The sequence below is a fragment of the Epinephelus lanceolatus genome, chromosome 22, assembly GCF_041903045.1.
Source record: "Epinephelus lanceolatus isolate andai-2023 chromosome 22, ASM4190304v1, whole genome shotgun sequence".
NCBI classification, from domain to species: domain Eukaryota; kingdom Metazoa; phylum Chordata; class Actinopteri; order Perciformes; family Serranidae; genus Epinephelus; species Epinephelus lanceolatus.
In genome coordinates, this window is record NC_135755.1 from 29624429 (window position 1) to 29642369 (window position 17941).

At 43.5% G+C, this 17941-nt stretch overlaps 2 protein-coding genes across 2 annotated transcripts; both read left to right on the forward strand.

Annotated features, from left to right (window-relative positions):
* The first annotated feature begins 1291 nt into the window (after positions 1-1291).
* Positions 1292-6683, forward strand: LOC117246312 (uncharacterized). Its single transcript, XM_033610172.2, has 6 exons — positions 1292-1346; positions 1496-1837; positions 1924-1965; positions 2078-2188; positions 2291-2325; positions 6341-6683. Exons 1-6 carry the CDS (start codon positions 1301-1303, stop codon positions 6461-6463), a joined length of 699 nt encoding a protein of 232 aa, XP_033466063.2. The 5' UTR covers positions 1292-1300; the 3' UTR covers positions 6464-6683.
* A 2761-nt stretch (positions 6684-9444) lies between these two features.
* On the forward strand, positions 9445-12943 carry LOC117246461 (uncharacterized). The gene is made up of 6 exons (XM_033610389.2): positions 9445-9592; positions 9699-10040; positions 10111-10152; positions 10323-10433; positions 10552-10586; positions 11630-12943. Exons 1-6 carry the CDS (start codon positions 9535-9537, stop codon positions 11750-11752), a joined length of 711 nt encoding a protein of 236 aa, XP_033466280.1. The 5' UTR covers positions 9445-9534; the 3' UTR covers positions 11753-12943.
* The last annotated feature ends 4998 nt before the right edge of the window (positions 12944-17941 follow it).

Here is a 17941-nt window from a genome sequence, read left to right on the forward strand (position 1 = left end):
GTTTTTCTGGGCACAGGCATATGACGGACCCAGAGGTTGCAATTCTGCAATTTGGCCCCTATGTCAAAATGGCTTCAAAGCCTGGCGCTGTTCCTGGGGGGGGGCTGACCACTCTGGCCCCTTGGATCAGGATAGTGTTATCGGTGGTAACCACTGTGTGAGCGCAGTGCAGAGTGGCAGTAATTAGCTAGCCAGTGGGATACAAGCATGTACTAACATGCACACGCTTCTAACAAAGAACAGAGAAGCTCAGATTACAACATACACAAAAGAGTTTGACTTCACTCTCTGCTCAGGACGCCATTACTCCATCATATCTTTACATATGTCTTTACATCTTGGTTGTTTGCTGTCATGTTAATGCTCTGAATGTCGTATACAGAACCTTTACATGACATGCTTCACATACATCATGATTTTTTAGCTAAGTCTGTTTCCTATAGTCTTGGTTGTTTGTGGTTATTCTATTATGAGAGATATACCAACTTTTTCGCACTGGCCAAGTGTAAACACGTGTTAGCAATATTTCAATTTTTTTGTTTTAAATTTTTGTTGTTTTTACTTAGTTGTTTTTTTAAAATCCAGTGACTTGAGAAATGGAAACCATGCGTGTACCCTTCTGTATGATAAGATGTTATTACATAAGCAGGGACGTGTAAACACAACTCAAGTTTCCACAATTGCTTGTAATGTAAATGGAAAATCAACTGAAAAGGCTTAAAAAAGGCATGTTAGTGATTACAACTAGGACAGATCTAAGCATCAGCAAGAAAACTCCATAAATTTGCTTGGGTTTCTGAATCTGACACAAAGATACAGGGTGAATGAACCTTTTGAGAACATTACTATATGGCAGGTGGTCCTTGGTAGATGATCACAGGACACATGAAAATACATAATAATAATCCTAAACATTGTATCCAGAGATAGCAGCATCAAGCGTAAAAATACAACACTACAGGCTCCTCACTTTGATATTACATGTGTCATACAACACTGTTATGGATTAGGTGAAGATGCTTTCAGTGATGGCTGTATGAAACTGTATGAGTCACTGAGATGAATTGTTCTTCATGCATCTGTAATTCTTTATGGCAAGTTTAATCTCAGGCTACATCTGACACAGATATAACTTCGTATTACAGGCATCACTCATACCTAACCTTCATGAGCTCAAATATGAGCAAAGTCACAGTGTGAGCGGCAAGGGCAAAAACAAAAAAACACCCCGCCTCTCTAAACCCCTTTATAAGAGCTCAGTGGTATTAACTACGCTTGCATTGACAAGACTAAAGGCACAATGAGGAACTTCACCTTTACTTCAGCTTTACTTCTCTGCTGCCTCAGTAAGTACTCACACTTTGTGTAACCAGAAACCCACCAGAATTTTACTTTGCAAACTGGAACTAAATTAATCAATTCTTGCCATCTTATTATGGTAACTGTTGCATTGTACACTTATAAGTAAATCTCTTAACTCTGCTGTTTGTTTCAGGCTGGATCTCTGTCTCAGGTTCGGAGTCTCAGACTGTGGAGGTCCAGCCTGGTGAAGAAGTCACACTGACGTGCACCAACATTTCCAGCAGTCCATGTCAGACCGACTGGTTCAGACTGATCAACAGAACCAAGCCCAGCTGCATCTCCTCCATGTACTGGGCTGATGGTGTGGCTTCGTTCTGTGATGGATTTCAAAGTGGATTTGAAATGAGCTCCAACATCTCCACTGTCTTTCTTAAAATCAAGTGGGTGGATTTATCTGACTCTGGACTGTATTTCTGTGGATTCTACAAAGGCAAACATACAGTCATTGCCGGTGCAACACATTTAAAAGTTCAAGGTAAGATTAAGCCGTGCTTCTTTCAGAGATCATATTTGTAGCATATCTCAAATTAGTGTCACAGTAGTGTTTCTTTTTCTTAAAAGGTAATGGTGGATCTGATGGTGATGTGGATTTTGAGACTGAAAGTAAGGTTGTTATTTTTTTTTGCACACTTTACAGAGCCAGTATTACTATTGTGCAAATCTAAAGCCACCAGATTAAAAAGAACATAGTCAAATTCTATCATTTGTCTCATAGAGGAGCCTGATGGAATGACAAACCTTTTAAGCATGATCCAAGTTGGTCTGACTGTCTCCCTCACTATCGTCGTCATTGTTCTGGTTGTAAAAATCTGGAAACTTCAGACAGGTACAACTGATTTATTTTTTGTTACAAATGTTTGACAAATACAAAGCAAAGCACGTGTTCAGTAATAATTCACTAAGGAGACTTTTGTCTTTTGTCATTTAGCTGTGAATGAAGAGCCGCAGCCAGAGAGAAACAAGGTGAACCCAACATTTACTTAAATACACTGTGTGTTATGGTTTTATAGATGCATTTAAACACAAGTCTGTTAATGATCTTTGTCTTGAACTGCCGCAAGTGGCAAACTCATTAAATTACATTTAATTAGCTGACACTTCTATCCAAAGTGACATACAATAAGTGCATTCACCACCATGTGGGCATGACCCCAAAACATGCAAGAATCATACATTCAGTTTATCAAATATGCTGATGTACTTCAAGTGCTACATTCAGAGACAGGTGTAGTCTAAACAAATTAATTTTCAGTCTAAGACATATAATGTGAATAACTTTCTGCTCTCATGATGTCAATAGGGAGTTCAATCTCCCATTGTGGAGCCAGCAAACAGCAATGACTTTGACTTTCATCATGAGGGAGTGACAAGCCCATCGGCAACTGTAGTCAGATAAATATTAAATAAGTGAAATTACATATAACTGGCACGTAATGAGTTAAATTATATACTAGAACGGTCACAATTTGAAACATGTAGTTAATGCTATAAAACGGTCACTAAAACAACCAGGTTAGGTTCAGTTTTTTAAAAAATAATACTTGGTTAGGATTAATAAAAGTATATTTGTTGAATATGGGATGTAACTACTTATAGTAAATATAAGTTCTCGTACTCGTACTCGTACTGGTCCAGGTTGCAGGGGCAGCAGCCTCAGCAAAGAAGCCCAGACAGTCCTCTCCCCAGCCACTTCCGTCAGCTCTTCCGTGGGAACCCCGAGGTGTTCCCAGGTCAGCCGGGTGATGTAGTCCCTCCAGCGTGTTCTGGGGCGGCCCCGAGGTCTCCTCCCGGTTGGACATGCCCAAAACACCTCCCAAGGGAGGCATCCGGAAGGCATCCTTACCAGATGCCTGAACCACCTCAACTGGATCCTCTCGATGTGGAGGAGCAGCGGCTCTACTCCGAGTCTCTCCCGGATGTCTGAGCTCCTCACCCTATCCCTAAGGCTGAGCCCAGCCACCCTGCGGAGGAAACTCATTTCGGCCGCTTGTACTCGCGATCTCATTCTTTTGGTCACTACCCAGAGCTCGTGACCATAGGTGAGGGTTGGAACGTAGATCGACCGGTAAATTGAGAACTTCGCTTTCTGGCTAAGCTCCCTCTTCACCACAAAGGACCGGTTAAGCCCCTGCATCACTGCTGACGCCGCCCCAATCCGCCTGTCAATCTCCCACTCCATCCTACCCTCACTAGTGAACAAGATCCCGAGATACTTAAACTCCTCCACCTGAGGAAGGACCTCCCCCCTGACCTGGAGTGGGCAATCCACCCTTTTCCGGCTGAGGACCATGGCCTCAGACTTGGAGTTGCTGATTCTCATCCCAGCCGCTTCACACTTGGCTGTGAACCGCCCCAGCGAGAGCTGGAGGTCACTGTTCGATGGAGCTAGGAGGACCACGTCATCCGCAAAAAGCAGGGACGAGATCCTCCCATCACCGAACCTGACACCCTCCACCACTCGGCTGCGCCTAGAAATTCTGTCTATAAAAGTTATGAACAGAACCGGTGACAAAGGGCAGCCCTGGCGGAGTCCAACCCTCACCGGGAACAGGTCCGACTTACTGCCAGCCACGTGAACCAGACTCATGCTCCTTCGGTACAGGGACTGGATGGCCCTTAGCAAGGGGCCACCAACCCCATACTCCCGGAGCACCCCCCACGGGATGCCCCTGGGGACACGGTCGTAAGCCTTCTCCAAATCCACAAAACACATGTGGACTGGTTGGGCAAACTCCCATGCCCCCTCCAGCACCCTGGCGAGGGTAAAGAGCTGGTCCACGGTTCCACGTCCGGGACGAAAACCACATTGCTCCTCCTCAATCTGAGGTTCAACTATCGACCAGACCCTCTTCTCCAGCACCCTGGAGTAGACCTTACCAGGTAGGCTGAGGAGTGTGAACCCCTGTAGCTGGAACGCACCCTCTGGTCCCCTTTCTTGAAAATGGGGACCACCACCCCAGTCTGCCACTCCAGAGGCACTGCCTCCGATGTCCATGCAATGTTGCAGAGGCGTGTCAGCCAGGACAGCCCTACAACATTCAGAGCCTAGAGATATCCAGGACGAATCTCATCCACCCCCGGGGCTCCGCCGCCTTGGAGTTGTTTCACTACCTCAGCAACTTCTGCCCCAGAAATTGGACGACCCACCCCCGAGACCCCCGTCTCTGTTTCCTCACTGGAATACGTGTTGGTGGGATTGAGGAGCTCCTCAAAGTATTCCTTCCACCGCCCGACAATGTCCCCAGTTGATGTCAGCAGCTCCCCACCCCCACTGTAAACAGTGTGAGCAAGTTGCTGCCTTCCCCCCCTGAGGCGCCGGATGGTTTGCCAGAACCTCTTTGGAGCCGATCGATAGTCTTCCTCCATGGCCTCACCGAACTCCTCCCACGCCCGAGTTTTTGCCTCCATGACTGCCGCCGCTGCGCTCCGCTTGGCCTGCCGGTACCCGTCGGCTGCTTCCGGAGACCCACAGACCAACCATGCCCTGTAGGCCTCCTTCTTCAGCCTGACGGCTCCCCTCACCTCTGGTGTCCACCAGCGGGTTCAGGGATTACCGCCGCGACTGGCCCCAGCGGCCTTGTGGCCACAGCTTGCAACCACCACCTCGACAATGGCAGAGCGGAACAAGGCCCGTTCGGACTCAATGTCCCCCTCTGTCCTCGGGACGCGGTCGAAGCTCTCCCGGAGGTGGGAGTTGAAGATCATCTGGACAGGTTCTTCCGCCAGGCATTCCCAGCAGACCCTCACTGTTCGTTTGGGCCTGCCAGGTCTGCGCGGCGTCTTCCCCCACCATCTGATCCAACTCACCACCAGGTGGTGATCAGTTGACAGCTCTGCTCTTCACCCGAGTGTCCAGAACATATGGCCACAGGTCAAATGATACGACTACAAAGTCGATCACTGACCTGCGACCTTGGCTGTCCTGGTGCCACATGCACCAATGGACATCCTTAGGTTTGAACATGGTGTTAGTTATGGCCAAACTGCGACCCGCACAGAAGTCCAATAACTGAACACCACTCGGGTTCAGATCGGGCAGGCAGTTCCTCCCAATCACGCCCCTCCAGGTCCTGCTGTCATTGCCCACATGAGCGTTGAAGTCCCCCAGCAGAACAATGGAGTCCCCGGTCGGGGCCCTGTTCAGCACCCGTCCCAGGGACTCCAAAAAGGGTGGGTACTCTGAACTGTTGTTCGGTGCATAAGCACAGACAACAGTCAGGACCCGTTCCCTGACCCGAAGGTGCAGGGAAGCAACCCTTTCGTCTACCGGGGTAAACCCCAACGTACAGGCAGAGAGTCTGGGGGCTATCAGAAAGCCCACCCCGGCCCTCCGCCTCTCACCCAGAGCAACTCCAGCAAAGGAGAGAGTCCAACCCCTCTCAAGGGCTAGGGTTCTAGAGCCGGAACTATGTGACAATGGTTTTGGGGTTTTTTCTCGAAACATGGAAATGCTCCATCAATTCAATCCAAAGATATTTTGTCAAGAAGTCATAGACACCCATGTTAAAATTGCCAACTTACAGCAGATATAAACATGTTTATGGTTCCAGATCCATCCCTCACTCCTCCATAGCTCTAACCTCAGAAGTGACCAAAGATGGTCACTGGACGCTCAAAAACATCAAAATGGCGCTGGTGGAAATGTTGAACTTGAGGCTTCAGAATGGGAGTACATGAACCAGTGGATGACGCCACGGTGGCAACGTCCATTATTTCATACGCTATGATTCAAACATGGCCACTGTGAGGTGTAGTTAATGTAAGTTAGTGAGGTTTGATCAGCCTTGGTTTAAATCAGTATAATTCCATTGTGCAGAAAGGTGGGTTTCTATGAAAAAGAGTTAGCTACATTATGGCTCCTTCATGAAACAACCCACAAATCCACCAAATTAACATTTTTGTTTGTTTATTTGTTTGTTTCAAACTCAGCCACAGTGTGTGTGATATGTTATGTGACTCTAAATACTCTGATTCACAGGATCTGGGCTCAGATGAACTGAACTACGCAGCTCTACGTTTCCAGGCAAAGCCAAAAAGAAGCCGCAGACCTCCATCTGAGAGAGAGGTGGAGCCACATGTTGTGTATGCTGCCACCAGATAGACTCAGGAAACATCTGGAACAGCAGCTCAGAGTGGAACTGATGCTTTATCATATTCATCTACTGTTGGGGTTTATGTGTGGTCTGTGTGTGAGTTGATTCACTGGCAAAAAATAAATCTGAAATGATGCTTCTGTATTTTCTTGCTCATGTTTCTTTCTGTCTCTCACTTTGTCTGAGAGTAAAAACAGCATGTGTAATGTGTGATAGAGGAGGAGTCAGAGAGGACACTGATGGCTGAAATGGTCTGTGCACAGAGGAGTGAGTGATGTACACATGACTTGTTTAACAGGAAGAGACAGCACAGTGTGGTCTGAGAACAACTGAGGTGAAGAGCAATAAGGTCTCTGAAGTCAAAGCTCTGTGGAAAGTATAAAAGGAAGCTGTGAAAACTAGCCTGCTTATTTTATGGCAACATTAAACTAGCTGCTGTATTTAGACATTTGTAGAAATTGTGGACAAACACAGCTATTTCAGTAATTTGTCTAATGCACCCTTAAAACATATATCAGTCTCTTCTGACACTGCTAAATCACTCTACTCCTCATCACTGACACAAAATCACGTTTATACTTAACGTCAACATCTACATTCAAAACTGATCAGAGATGTCTGATGCAACTGTTTCACTTTTCATTGTGCACATACCTAAGGCATAGTCTCAGGTTACAGTCTAATCTGTCAGGTTCCTATGTTGAAATATGTTCACTGACATAGTTTCATTAGAGAACAGGGCAGTATGCTGTAATAAGTAACAGGTATTTTCATAATCAAGAGCACACACAGCAACAGGAAGGAGAATGTAAATGCCAATGGTATTCTATGCCAGATTTTACTATAAAAAAAAAACCAAACAAACACTGTGCAGACTCATTCAAAAGTGATCTGTCCTAATCAATCCCTTATATTCCACTAGAAGTGTGTGGTGGTGTATTTATCTGCAGAGACCCTGCTCACTGTCTGTAGTTTATTATGTTCTTTTAATTATGCTGTGTTTGGGCTGTTCCTGGGCACAGCAGGTTGGTGAGGTCGGGACTACTAAAAGGTTGTGAAAAGGCGTCAGGCTGTAAGCAGCAAGAGGAAGCTATGAAAATCATAGATACAGCTCAGAAAAGAGCGCAAATACAGTGAGTGAGAGTAAATGTGGGTTGGCTTTTACTTTCACTGGTGATACTGCTTACAAACAGAAACTAACAATTCCTGCATAGTAGGCTACACATTTAAACAATATGTGGGGCCCTGTCTTACACTCAATGTAAAGTGGGTGACAGCGCAGGGCAACTGTCATTGCTAGTTCCAGACTGATGCAGTTGTCATATTCATGGAAAATGTACTTGCATCCATCTGTGCACCAATGTGAATGTAGGTCACTAAAATCAGGCGCTTTTGATTAGACATAGGCAGGTTCACAATGCGTACACCACGGTCCTTACACACACACAGGGGTCAGTTACAGGTGGGTGAAATAATACATCATTAATGAGGAAAATATATTCTCTAAAATGTGAATATAGCAGAGAGCAGAGCAGAGCTGCTGTTACACACTGTTACACAAACTGTGCGCATTTACACACAAGAAGAAGCATAACTTCACTGATTATTTCAGAAGCTAAAAGGTTAGTTGTTTCCTCTCTCAAGTTTATAACTACAGTTTTTAGTTTTGCTGTGTAAATGTACCACGATATTTGCTGTAGTGACATTACTGCAGAAAATGGCACGCTTCTCCAATTTGCCAAATACGCCATGTAAACAGCAATGCGCCAGGTGCAAGTGCACCTGAATTTATATAGAATAGAAGATTAAAATCTGGTTATTGAATTCATGTTACACCCTAAACACACCTGTGATTAGTTAAGGGGCTAAATGGAACCCCTTTGCCCCTTGCACCTTACTTCACGCCCATATTTAGCGCCATTTAACTAGCAAAGTGGCACTCGACACGCTCTAAATATACTTGCGCCATGCATTTCAGATCATGCGCTAAAGGTTATTTAAATAGGGCCACAAGATTCTACGGCCATGTTAGTGTCTCTGTGAGGCTGTACGTAGGCACAGCTATGTTTGGAGCCAGGTGCAGCAGCATGCTAACATCGTCACAGTGTCAGTGTTTGGGGATGTCAAATTTCATGGCAATTCATCAAACATTTGCTGGGTATCTCACTGAAAATCATAAAGGTCAACCTTACAGTGGTGCTAGAGGAAAAGGACATTTTTGCCTGGACCAAAGAGACAAAAAGGTAGGCTGATGGACCAACTGACCCGCTGACATTACCATCTAATACATGATATCCATCTATGGTCAAGTTTCTATCCAAATGTAGCTTCAATTTTAACCAAATTTTCAGGAAATTGGAAAAAAAGCAAATTAATGCACATTCTCAGCTACTACTAGTAAATACTGGGAGTTTGGGGCATCGATAGGGGTAACTGGGTGCCATTAAATCATTGCAGAGTGACAATCAAATCTCAGTGTGATAGAATTCATTTAAGGAATACTCAGTAATCAGTTTTTCAGTGACGAGTGATGTGTGACATGCTTGATGTACGCAGTGGTGTAGTAGTAGCTGATGAGGTGGGTGTACTACTAGGTAGATAGGTATGTTATGAAGCAGGAAGTGGTCTCCCATATATTTCAATGTTTTTTTGGCTGATAGGTGGGTATGCTGTAACCAGCCAGAAATGCCCTGTAAACCTGCATATACCCTTCACTATACCACTTAATATACGTCATGATTCAGTAGCTCTACTTCCATTGCACTTAGTCAGATTTTGTTTTTATCATTACTCCTACTCTTCCACCTTTTAGTAATTGCTTTTCATGCCAATGGAGGGAGAGGTTGTTCTGCATGTGCAATTATTTGTGGCAAGTTTTCTCTCAAATTGCATCTGACACAGATATAACATGATATTATATGAGTCTCCTTGAACCAAACTATCTTGAGCTTAAATATGTATAAAGGCGCCGCATAAATGGCAAGTTAGTGTGAGCGGCAACATCAAAACAAAAGACACCCCGCCTCTCTAAACCTCTTTATAAGAGCTCAGTGGCACAAACTATTCTCGCAGTGACACAATGAAACGCACAATGAGGAGCTTCACTTTGACAACAGCTTTACTTCTCTGCAGCCTCAGTAAGTACTGACACTTGATTATACTCAGCATCAAATCATGTCACACTAGAATTTCAACTCTATCCAAAAGGGGTAAATCTCTTGCTGACTCTACTGTTTGTTTCAGGCTGGATCTCTGTCTCAGGTTCGGAGTCTCAGACTGTGGAGGTCCAGCCTGGTGAAGAAGTCACACTGACGTGCACCAACATTTCCAGCAGACCATGTCAGACCGACTGGTTCAGACTGATCAACAGAACCAAGCCCAGCTGCATCTCCTCCATGTACTGGGCTGATGGTGTGGCTTCGTTCTGTGATGGATTTCAAAGTGGATTTGAAATGAGCTCCAACATCTCCACTGTCTTTCTTAAAATCAAGCGAGTGGATTTATCTGACTCTGGAGTGTATTTCTGTGGATTCTACAAAGACACACATACAGTCATTGGCGATGCAACACATTTGAAAATTCAAGGTAAGATTAAGCCTAACTACCATTACACATTATTCTTATTCTTATTCTTATTATTTTATTTATTTCCAAGGTAATGCTGATTTGGATGACGAAGTGGATTTTGAGACTGAAAGTAAGGCTTTTTTTAAAAAAAAAATAATAATAATATTTTTCTCAAGATGATATTAATATTAATATAATCAATATGACAGTAATAATGAGCAATATTTGGTTTGTAATATTAACAATGTTTAAAGCCATTATAAATACACGAGAAACCTAAATTAAAAATCCTTCTTGTAGACGACCATGATGCACTAAGAAACCTCATGACTGTGATCCTGGGCGCTCTGATGGTTTTCTTCATGGTGGCTGTCATTGTTCTGGCTGTTAAAATCAAGCAACGTCAGAAAGGTACAGCTGATGTATCATTTGTTGCACAACCTGTTGTATAAACCTGTAACAAATAAATCCAAAGCAAAGTATTTGGTCAGTGATTTTTATCTAATCAGGCTGATCTTTTGTCACATAGCTGAAAATGAAGAACTGCATCCTGAAAGAAACAAGGTAAAGTATTAGCCTTTCTATACAGTCTTTCATGATGGTATGAATTAGTATTTGACTTTTGTTTTAATCCTTAATCAGTGCAAGTACTGATTCTGTGCTGGTTTCTAAAACATGTAGTTAGCACTGCATGGAATACCATCTACGACCATCAATACTCAGCCTGTTCTTATTCCCAGGGCATCAGAAACAGCAGCTTGGTCAGCATTTGATTCTGATGCATACGTTGCCCCTGTAGCATCTGACAACGGGCTTTCAGCTAACTCCAGTGTAAACCCTTCCATGGCAATGAGGAACTATTAAGAGCAAGAAAGTCTGAGTAGGGCAGGAGGTTTCGTGGTTGATGTGTCATATGTGTCACATGACACACATGACTTGTTCACTGATGCAAGGTACATGACAAGTGTATTTTTTTTATTCTGAACTATGGTGGTGCACTGGTTAGCACTATCGCCTTGCAGCAAGAGGACCTGGGAACCTGGGGGGTTCAAACCACAGGGTGGGGGAGCCCTTCTGTGCAGAGTTTGCATGTTCTCCCTGTGTCAGCATGGGTTTTCTCCAGGAACTCCAGCATCCTCCCACAGTCCAAAGACATGCAGGTTAACTGGTGACTCTACATTGCCCTTTGGTGTCAATGTGAGTGTGAATGGTTGTCTGTCTCTATGTGTCAGCCCTGTGATAGTCTGGTGATGTGTCCAAGGTGTACCCCGGCCCTTGCCCAATGTCACCTGGGATAGGCTCCAGCCTAATGAATGAATGAATTATTTTTTTTCTAAACCTAACCAAGTAGCTTTGTTGCCTGTGCCAAAAGTAGTTTTGGTGACAAAACCTAGGTTTCCTCAGGACACAGAATTTAATTGTGAACAGACATTATGTGTGTATTAAGCAGAAAATCGACATGCCATCTTCAAGAGTCTGATGCTATGTCTGACCGAAATTGATAATTGCGGTACCTCAAGTCACAGTTTAAAGTGTAGGGCCACTGACCAAGGTGCCCTATTTGACGAGTCGGGAGTGAAAACATTTTAAAATACTCTGATTTGCAGAATCCATGCACTGACGACCTGAACTCTGCAGCACTGAGGTTCCTTCCAGAGACAATAAGGAACAGGAGGCCTGAATCAGAGAAAGAAGTGGAGACTCGCGTCATTTACACCGCCAGCAGATAGACTCAGGAAGCAACTGTAACTGCAACTCTCAGTGTAACATTGCAACATTGCAACTTTTTTTTAATAAAGTTCCTAAACTGGTCAGTTCATCTTTGTCTCTTTTTTTATTTTGTCTGCCTCCATTTTTTCATTTAACAGGGACAAGAACATAATTGATGAGGGGAAGACAAAAGGGACACTGATGACTGTTAAACTTACTCATATGGAGAGTCAAATGGTTTGTCAGGGGGAGGGAGAAATGAGTGAGATATCCCCTGACAGGAAGAGACAGCTCAGTGTGGTCTGAGCACAGCTAACATCAAAGTCACAAGACCAAGTTAGTAAAATACAAAAAAGAAGCTGACTACTTTGTTTTTTTTTTTGTTTTTGTTTTTTTTTGTTTTTTTTTAACAAAATATCGACTTACATATTTGTACAAACTAAAAAATACTGAAGGAAATACATAATAATAGAATGAACCAGCACCTAATGGTGACAAACTGTCTGCATGATAAAGGCTCCACCACAGGAAGACTTCATGACCACAAAAATCAAAAAGCTTGTTGTTTTTAAAGCCTAAGTAATGCTACTAAAGTTGTCATCACTTCACTACTGCCCATTGTCACCTTCTTCAAAGCCATGTAGTACAGTTTACTGTTATCTTTCATTCTATTTGCATGCAGCAAGAACTGTATCGATTTCTGTACTATTAAATATCCAGTGTAATTTGCAAAGGGCATTAGGATCACTTTGCCTAAAATCTATTTTTGTTAACAACATTAAGTATTAAAGTATTTTTTTTTCTTGGTTCTTACATGCTTCTTTCTCTCTTGCTCTCAGTCTCTTTTTATCATTTGTTTGTCCTTAATCTCAAGATGATAAAACAAAAGCATATTTGAGGTTTGATGGAGGAGAAGCCAGTAAAGGACGCTGATAATTTTCAAACGTCCTTATAGGTAGAGTCTGCAGGGAGGGAGGTACTCTATATTTTTCATATCTGACTGGACAAACTGACTTTTTTTTAACTTTCTAACTGTCTCCATTGTATACTGAAACATAATGAAGTGGGTATTAAAAAGTTGGAGGGGTGGCTTTGTACCCTGGCCATGTTTGCATGCACTTGTGGGCAACAACAAACATTGTGCCCCCTCCCTGTTATTTTCCACTGTGATGAAAGCACTTTGTGTTTCAGCTAAAGCGAAAGCCACAGAAAGACTGGCCGTCACTTCTCTGCAATAAAACCACAAGCAACAAGAGCTGTACTACTTTCACACAAAAGCCTAACAACTTAATCTTAAAAGGTGAACATATCTTGTTTATGTATATGTAGAAACGCAGTCCAGTCAGCAGTGAAATACTCTTTTCTCAAATTGTTACGTTCTTTGCAGATGACACCGACCAATTTCCTTACACTTATTGACTCTTTTACCTTTATACATCAGCACCCTGCTTGCAGAAGAAAATGCCTTGTGCAGCATGATACTTGCACAGCCAGATGACAGTGTCTTCCTCATTAAACTGGCATACCTAAAAACAAGGGTGGATATTTTACTTGACTGTTGGGGGGTCTATTAACAAACAAAAATCTCAAGAAGCTCAGAGGGACACTGAATGTACTGTTATTATTACAATACTATTATAAGACCCCTTGTGATGCAGACTCTATCACATATGTACATGTAAATGTAAAAATGTAAGAATTTAGTCACACGGATTTGTTTTTTTCATTGATATAAAAATTAATATAAAATACAGGCACATAGAAGGACATGAAATGATGGCAAATCTGGTTAGCCCTGACTGACCTGAAAAAAACAAGATATAGCATGTGTATGTAACCTTTATAATGACTGTGATATGAGCTTAAAAGTAAAGGCACTAAAATACCCCAAAAACGCCTAGGGCCCATAGGGTTAATACACTCAGTTACAGCGTATGTACAGGTGCGGACACACCAAACCGACATCAAAGAACTAGCAGCGACGAAAGCCAGCTGTTGCGTCGTCTATGTTGCCTCACGTCACCCTGTGTCAGTTGCATTTGAACACACTACACGGACTACATCCGACGGCCAAGTAGCACGTATGTTCTGCACCTGCGTGAGAGGAAATAACGCAAAAAGGGAAACCGGAAGTCCGAGGAATGCATGAGATAAAGTAGCGGAGTCTCGTCAGCCGAGGGGTGTCCTATCTGTACAACCGAGCACCGCAGCCTCTCCACAGACTATTACATCCAGACAGTCCCGGTGTTTCCTCCACAGGCTCCATTTCACTCAGCTGCCCAACAAACCTGCTGCTTCATCCCACTTTAACCTGAATAGCAAACCAGGGCTCGGTGCTGCAGTTGGATCCAAACGGAGAGCCAGGGCTAGCTCGGAGGCTAGCGGAGGCTAACTGGCTGTGCTTCCCTCCGGTCATGCTGCGGCTAACGCTCCGCTAGCCGCTCCCAGGTAGCTCCGGTTTATTATTCTGGTTAAAGTGGGAAGAAGCAGCAGGTCTGTCAGGCAGCTGAGTGAAGTGGAGCCTGAGGAGGAAGCACCGGTTAGCCCCGGTTTCACTACAGGCAGATTCACTCGCTACAGGGGCGAGGGCATAAAACCTAAACAGTCAATTAGAGTGACCTCTTTCACAGACAAGCTCTGCTGCTGATTCAACATGCTCAATTGGCCGACGCCGAAGGACCGACGGTGCGGGACACACCGCAAAAACTAGGCCGACAGACGCTCACCGACGGCCCGACTTTGGTCGACGGCTGACCGTCGGCTTGGTGTGTCAGGGCCTTAAGGTAATTGCTATTACTGTCACTGTATACTTACACTTGTAGGCAATTTGTACAACAGGATGTGTGATTTCATTATAGCTCTTGATTGTAAAATAGATCTGGCAGGTAGAGCATGCTGTAAAATTTGGATTTGTTAGTATTAGTTAGTAGTATTATTGAAATAATAACATGTAAATGTACCATACTCCCCAGGAAGAGAGAGCGAGAGAGAAGACTCTACCAACAGTAGATAATAGTCATATGAATGGTCCTGGCTGAATGCATATCTGCAGGTCCACATTATATCCTCCTGACACCCTGTGTCCTCATATGAGGACACTACATTTAAGGTTTACTTGACCTTATACTTCATTCTACTTGACTTAAACCTGTTATCCTCATTTGTGGACACTTTTTTGTGCCATCTAGTGGCAGTAAGACAACAATACACTAATCCATGTAAAAACAAGATGGCAGCCATCTCTGCCAAGTCAGTCCACAGCCGATCCCAACACAAAAGTGGACAAGGTCCAAAACCTGATCACATTTTATGGTTGAAACTTGTTTGTGTATGACTAATAATGTTTGCAGTTTGATATGGTAACATTTAAACAATTGTAGCAACAGTAACAAGCTAAGACTCTGTTTATTAGGAAGTACTCATTTGAAGACATTGGGAAATTAATTAATTAATTATCGTCTTGTTTGAGGACACTTGGACTTTGTTGTTGTCTCATTTGAGGACTTTGGGACTTTATTATTATTGACAAGCTTTAGTTCTTCATCCTTGTGGTATCCTAATGATCCCAAATAGCAAGGAGGTAGGGTCTGGAGGATTTTCCAGTTGCTGTTTGTAAACACACATTCAAATTCGGCCCCTCCTATCAGGCTCAACTCTCCCGGGTGTACGGAGCCCGGAGGTACGGAAGAAGGCTTCACAGATGAGGTTCAGGCAAGGATCGCGCTGGTGCACGCTCGGACACGCTCAGACACGCTCGGGCACGGCACCTGCGCTCTCTCATTGGCTGGGTAAATCTCTGCCCAGAAGTGGTCCGAGCTCACAAAAACATCAAAATACAGTTAAAGGGCAGGAGCTGTGCAAACAGAGTCACCACCACACATGAGTAGAAGCCCATAGGTGATGATTAAGCAGGATTTCATTTGTATATGTCTATATTTTGTTTTGTTTGAAAATCCTCCAGATCCTACCTTTAAAAATGCATACCAAACAAAAATTCGGGTCTCAGGAAGACATACGTCAGAAATGTCTGTATCCTCACTGCGCTGCATTTTTAGAAACTATGACAGTCTGGTAATTGGTCCCCAGAGTTGGGTAAGGGTTACTTTAAAAGTAATCAAAGCACTTTACTGCGTTACTTGTTTTTTTTTTAAAGTAAAAAGTTACTTCCTGAGTAAAGTAACTCAAGCACTTTTAAAGTACTTCTGAGTATTCTACATTTCCTATTGGGCAATCGACCACACGGTGCTAAGCCTACATTTTGTTGTCTTCAAAATTAAAGTTATGGACCACTTGCCCTTCACTGAGATCCAATTCTCCCATCACAGCCGTCACTTTGACCAGTAGAAACACAGAACGATCTGCTGCCGTAGACAACTGTATGACAACAACACCCCAGCGTTTTTAATATTTCCTCTAGGGATGTTACCACACAGAGTAAAAGGGGGAAATGATGGTGTGAAACAGCAGAGGCACTTTGTCAACCCGCTGAGTTAACGTTACTGTCTTTAGCATCAAGCTAGCAAACAATGGTACATCCTCACGGTCAGACATAAAGTAATAACAATAACAAATAGTGGTGGGGCTTTTACTCGCCACGACTGCAGAGGCTCCCAGCTTCATTTGAAACAAACTACATTATAGACGGTCCGTTATTTATTAATCCCTCTGTGTTTTTATATTTTCACTTTTTATCCGCTCCGTTGTCTTTGTAAAGTTAACATATTGCACAGTCATTTCAAACTCAACACTTCCTGAATTTCTTTCAAATTAAAAGCCCCTTATAACCTCAGCTGAGAGAATCCCTCCATTTTCTAAATAGGCTTTTATTGTGAAACATTTGTAGGAACTTGGTTGTGGAGTAGGCTAACCAAACACTTCACGTCCTGTCCGGGGCGTGTTTATAAATTGATGATAATGTCCAGTTTTTCTTGTGCGTGTGTGTGTGTGTGTGTGTGTGTGTGTGTGTGTGTGTTAGAGTGCAGCACGGGCTGCATATTTCTGTCTGAACCCGACAGTCATTCTGTTTTGTTATGTCCGAAACCAAACCGAGCCCGACATTATTTAATTACTAAAGCACTGAGTTTGTGTCACACAGTTGTTATGGTTACAGGCTATTTAACAGGCTGGGCGTGCGCCATGGCTGTTCCGCGAAGAGGGAGACCTCCGTGTTTGAGACGGGAGCAGGCGGCAGGAGGTCCGAGGCTTCCAGTGAGAGGAGAGGGAGAAATAAAACAAAATAAGATAAAATAGGAAAACTTGTCTCCCTCTTTTATTTTATTTTCAGTGTTTAATCAAGGCGGAGGCGGGCGGCTGGATGTCCGAGACTTCCAGCGAGGGGAGAGAAACAAACAGCCAATGTGTGTCTGTGTGTGTTATGTTCAGGTGTTGACACGTAAATAACAGTGCCCAAGCAATAAACAGGACAGACAATAGGATTTTATTTATTTTTACACTACATTTTCACTGAAAGCTGACCGAATCCGACCCGAGCCCGAATACAGTTTATACATAAGATATGCAAAAAAATCCTCCGCACACTGACATAGACTTTACTATCGAAATTTAATGAAGGGAACAACGCGTTTCGCATTTAGCGTCATCAGGTTCACCTCATCAGGTCCTGATGAGGTGAACCCGTCGGGTAGACCCGTCGGGTAGACCTACCGTCGGGACCCGTTGGGCTCGGATCGGGTAGCCACACTCTAGTGTGTGTGTGTGTGTCCTATCTATAGGGGCCTATCTGAATTTCTGTCTTTGAGAGATATTATTTTGTAATATAACTGAATTTTCTATCCATACATATAAATTTTAAATATATTAAAATGATAAGGCATCTTTGAGTAAACTGCGAGTATCATTTAAGTAGGCTATCTGGTGGCCGGGCCGAGTGTCCTCTTTTCTGAAAATCAAAATATGGTCACCCTATTGTGGAGGATACAGTAGCTTGAATGTTTGGTATGACGCTTGAAATGTAGCTCCTGCCATCTGCTGACGCTTTTTGGTGACTACAACATTTCGGCTGGCACATTAACAGAAACAGTGACTGAAATAATAGTAAAAGTAATAAAAATAGAACAAGAATAACTCAATGACATCACACACACCGTGAAAGACGACCAGGGATGATTGGTGAGTACCACTGTGTATTGTGTCTTGTCTGTCGGCCAAGTCACGGCACGATTTTATGACTCCACAATCGTGTAATGTGA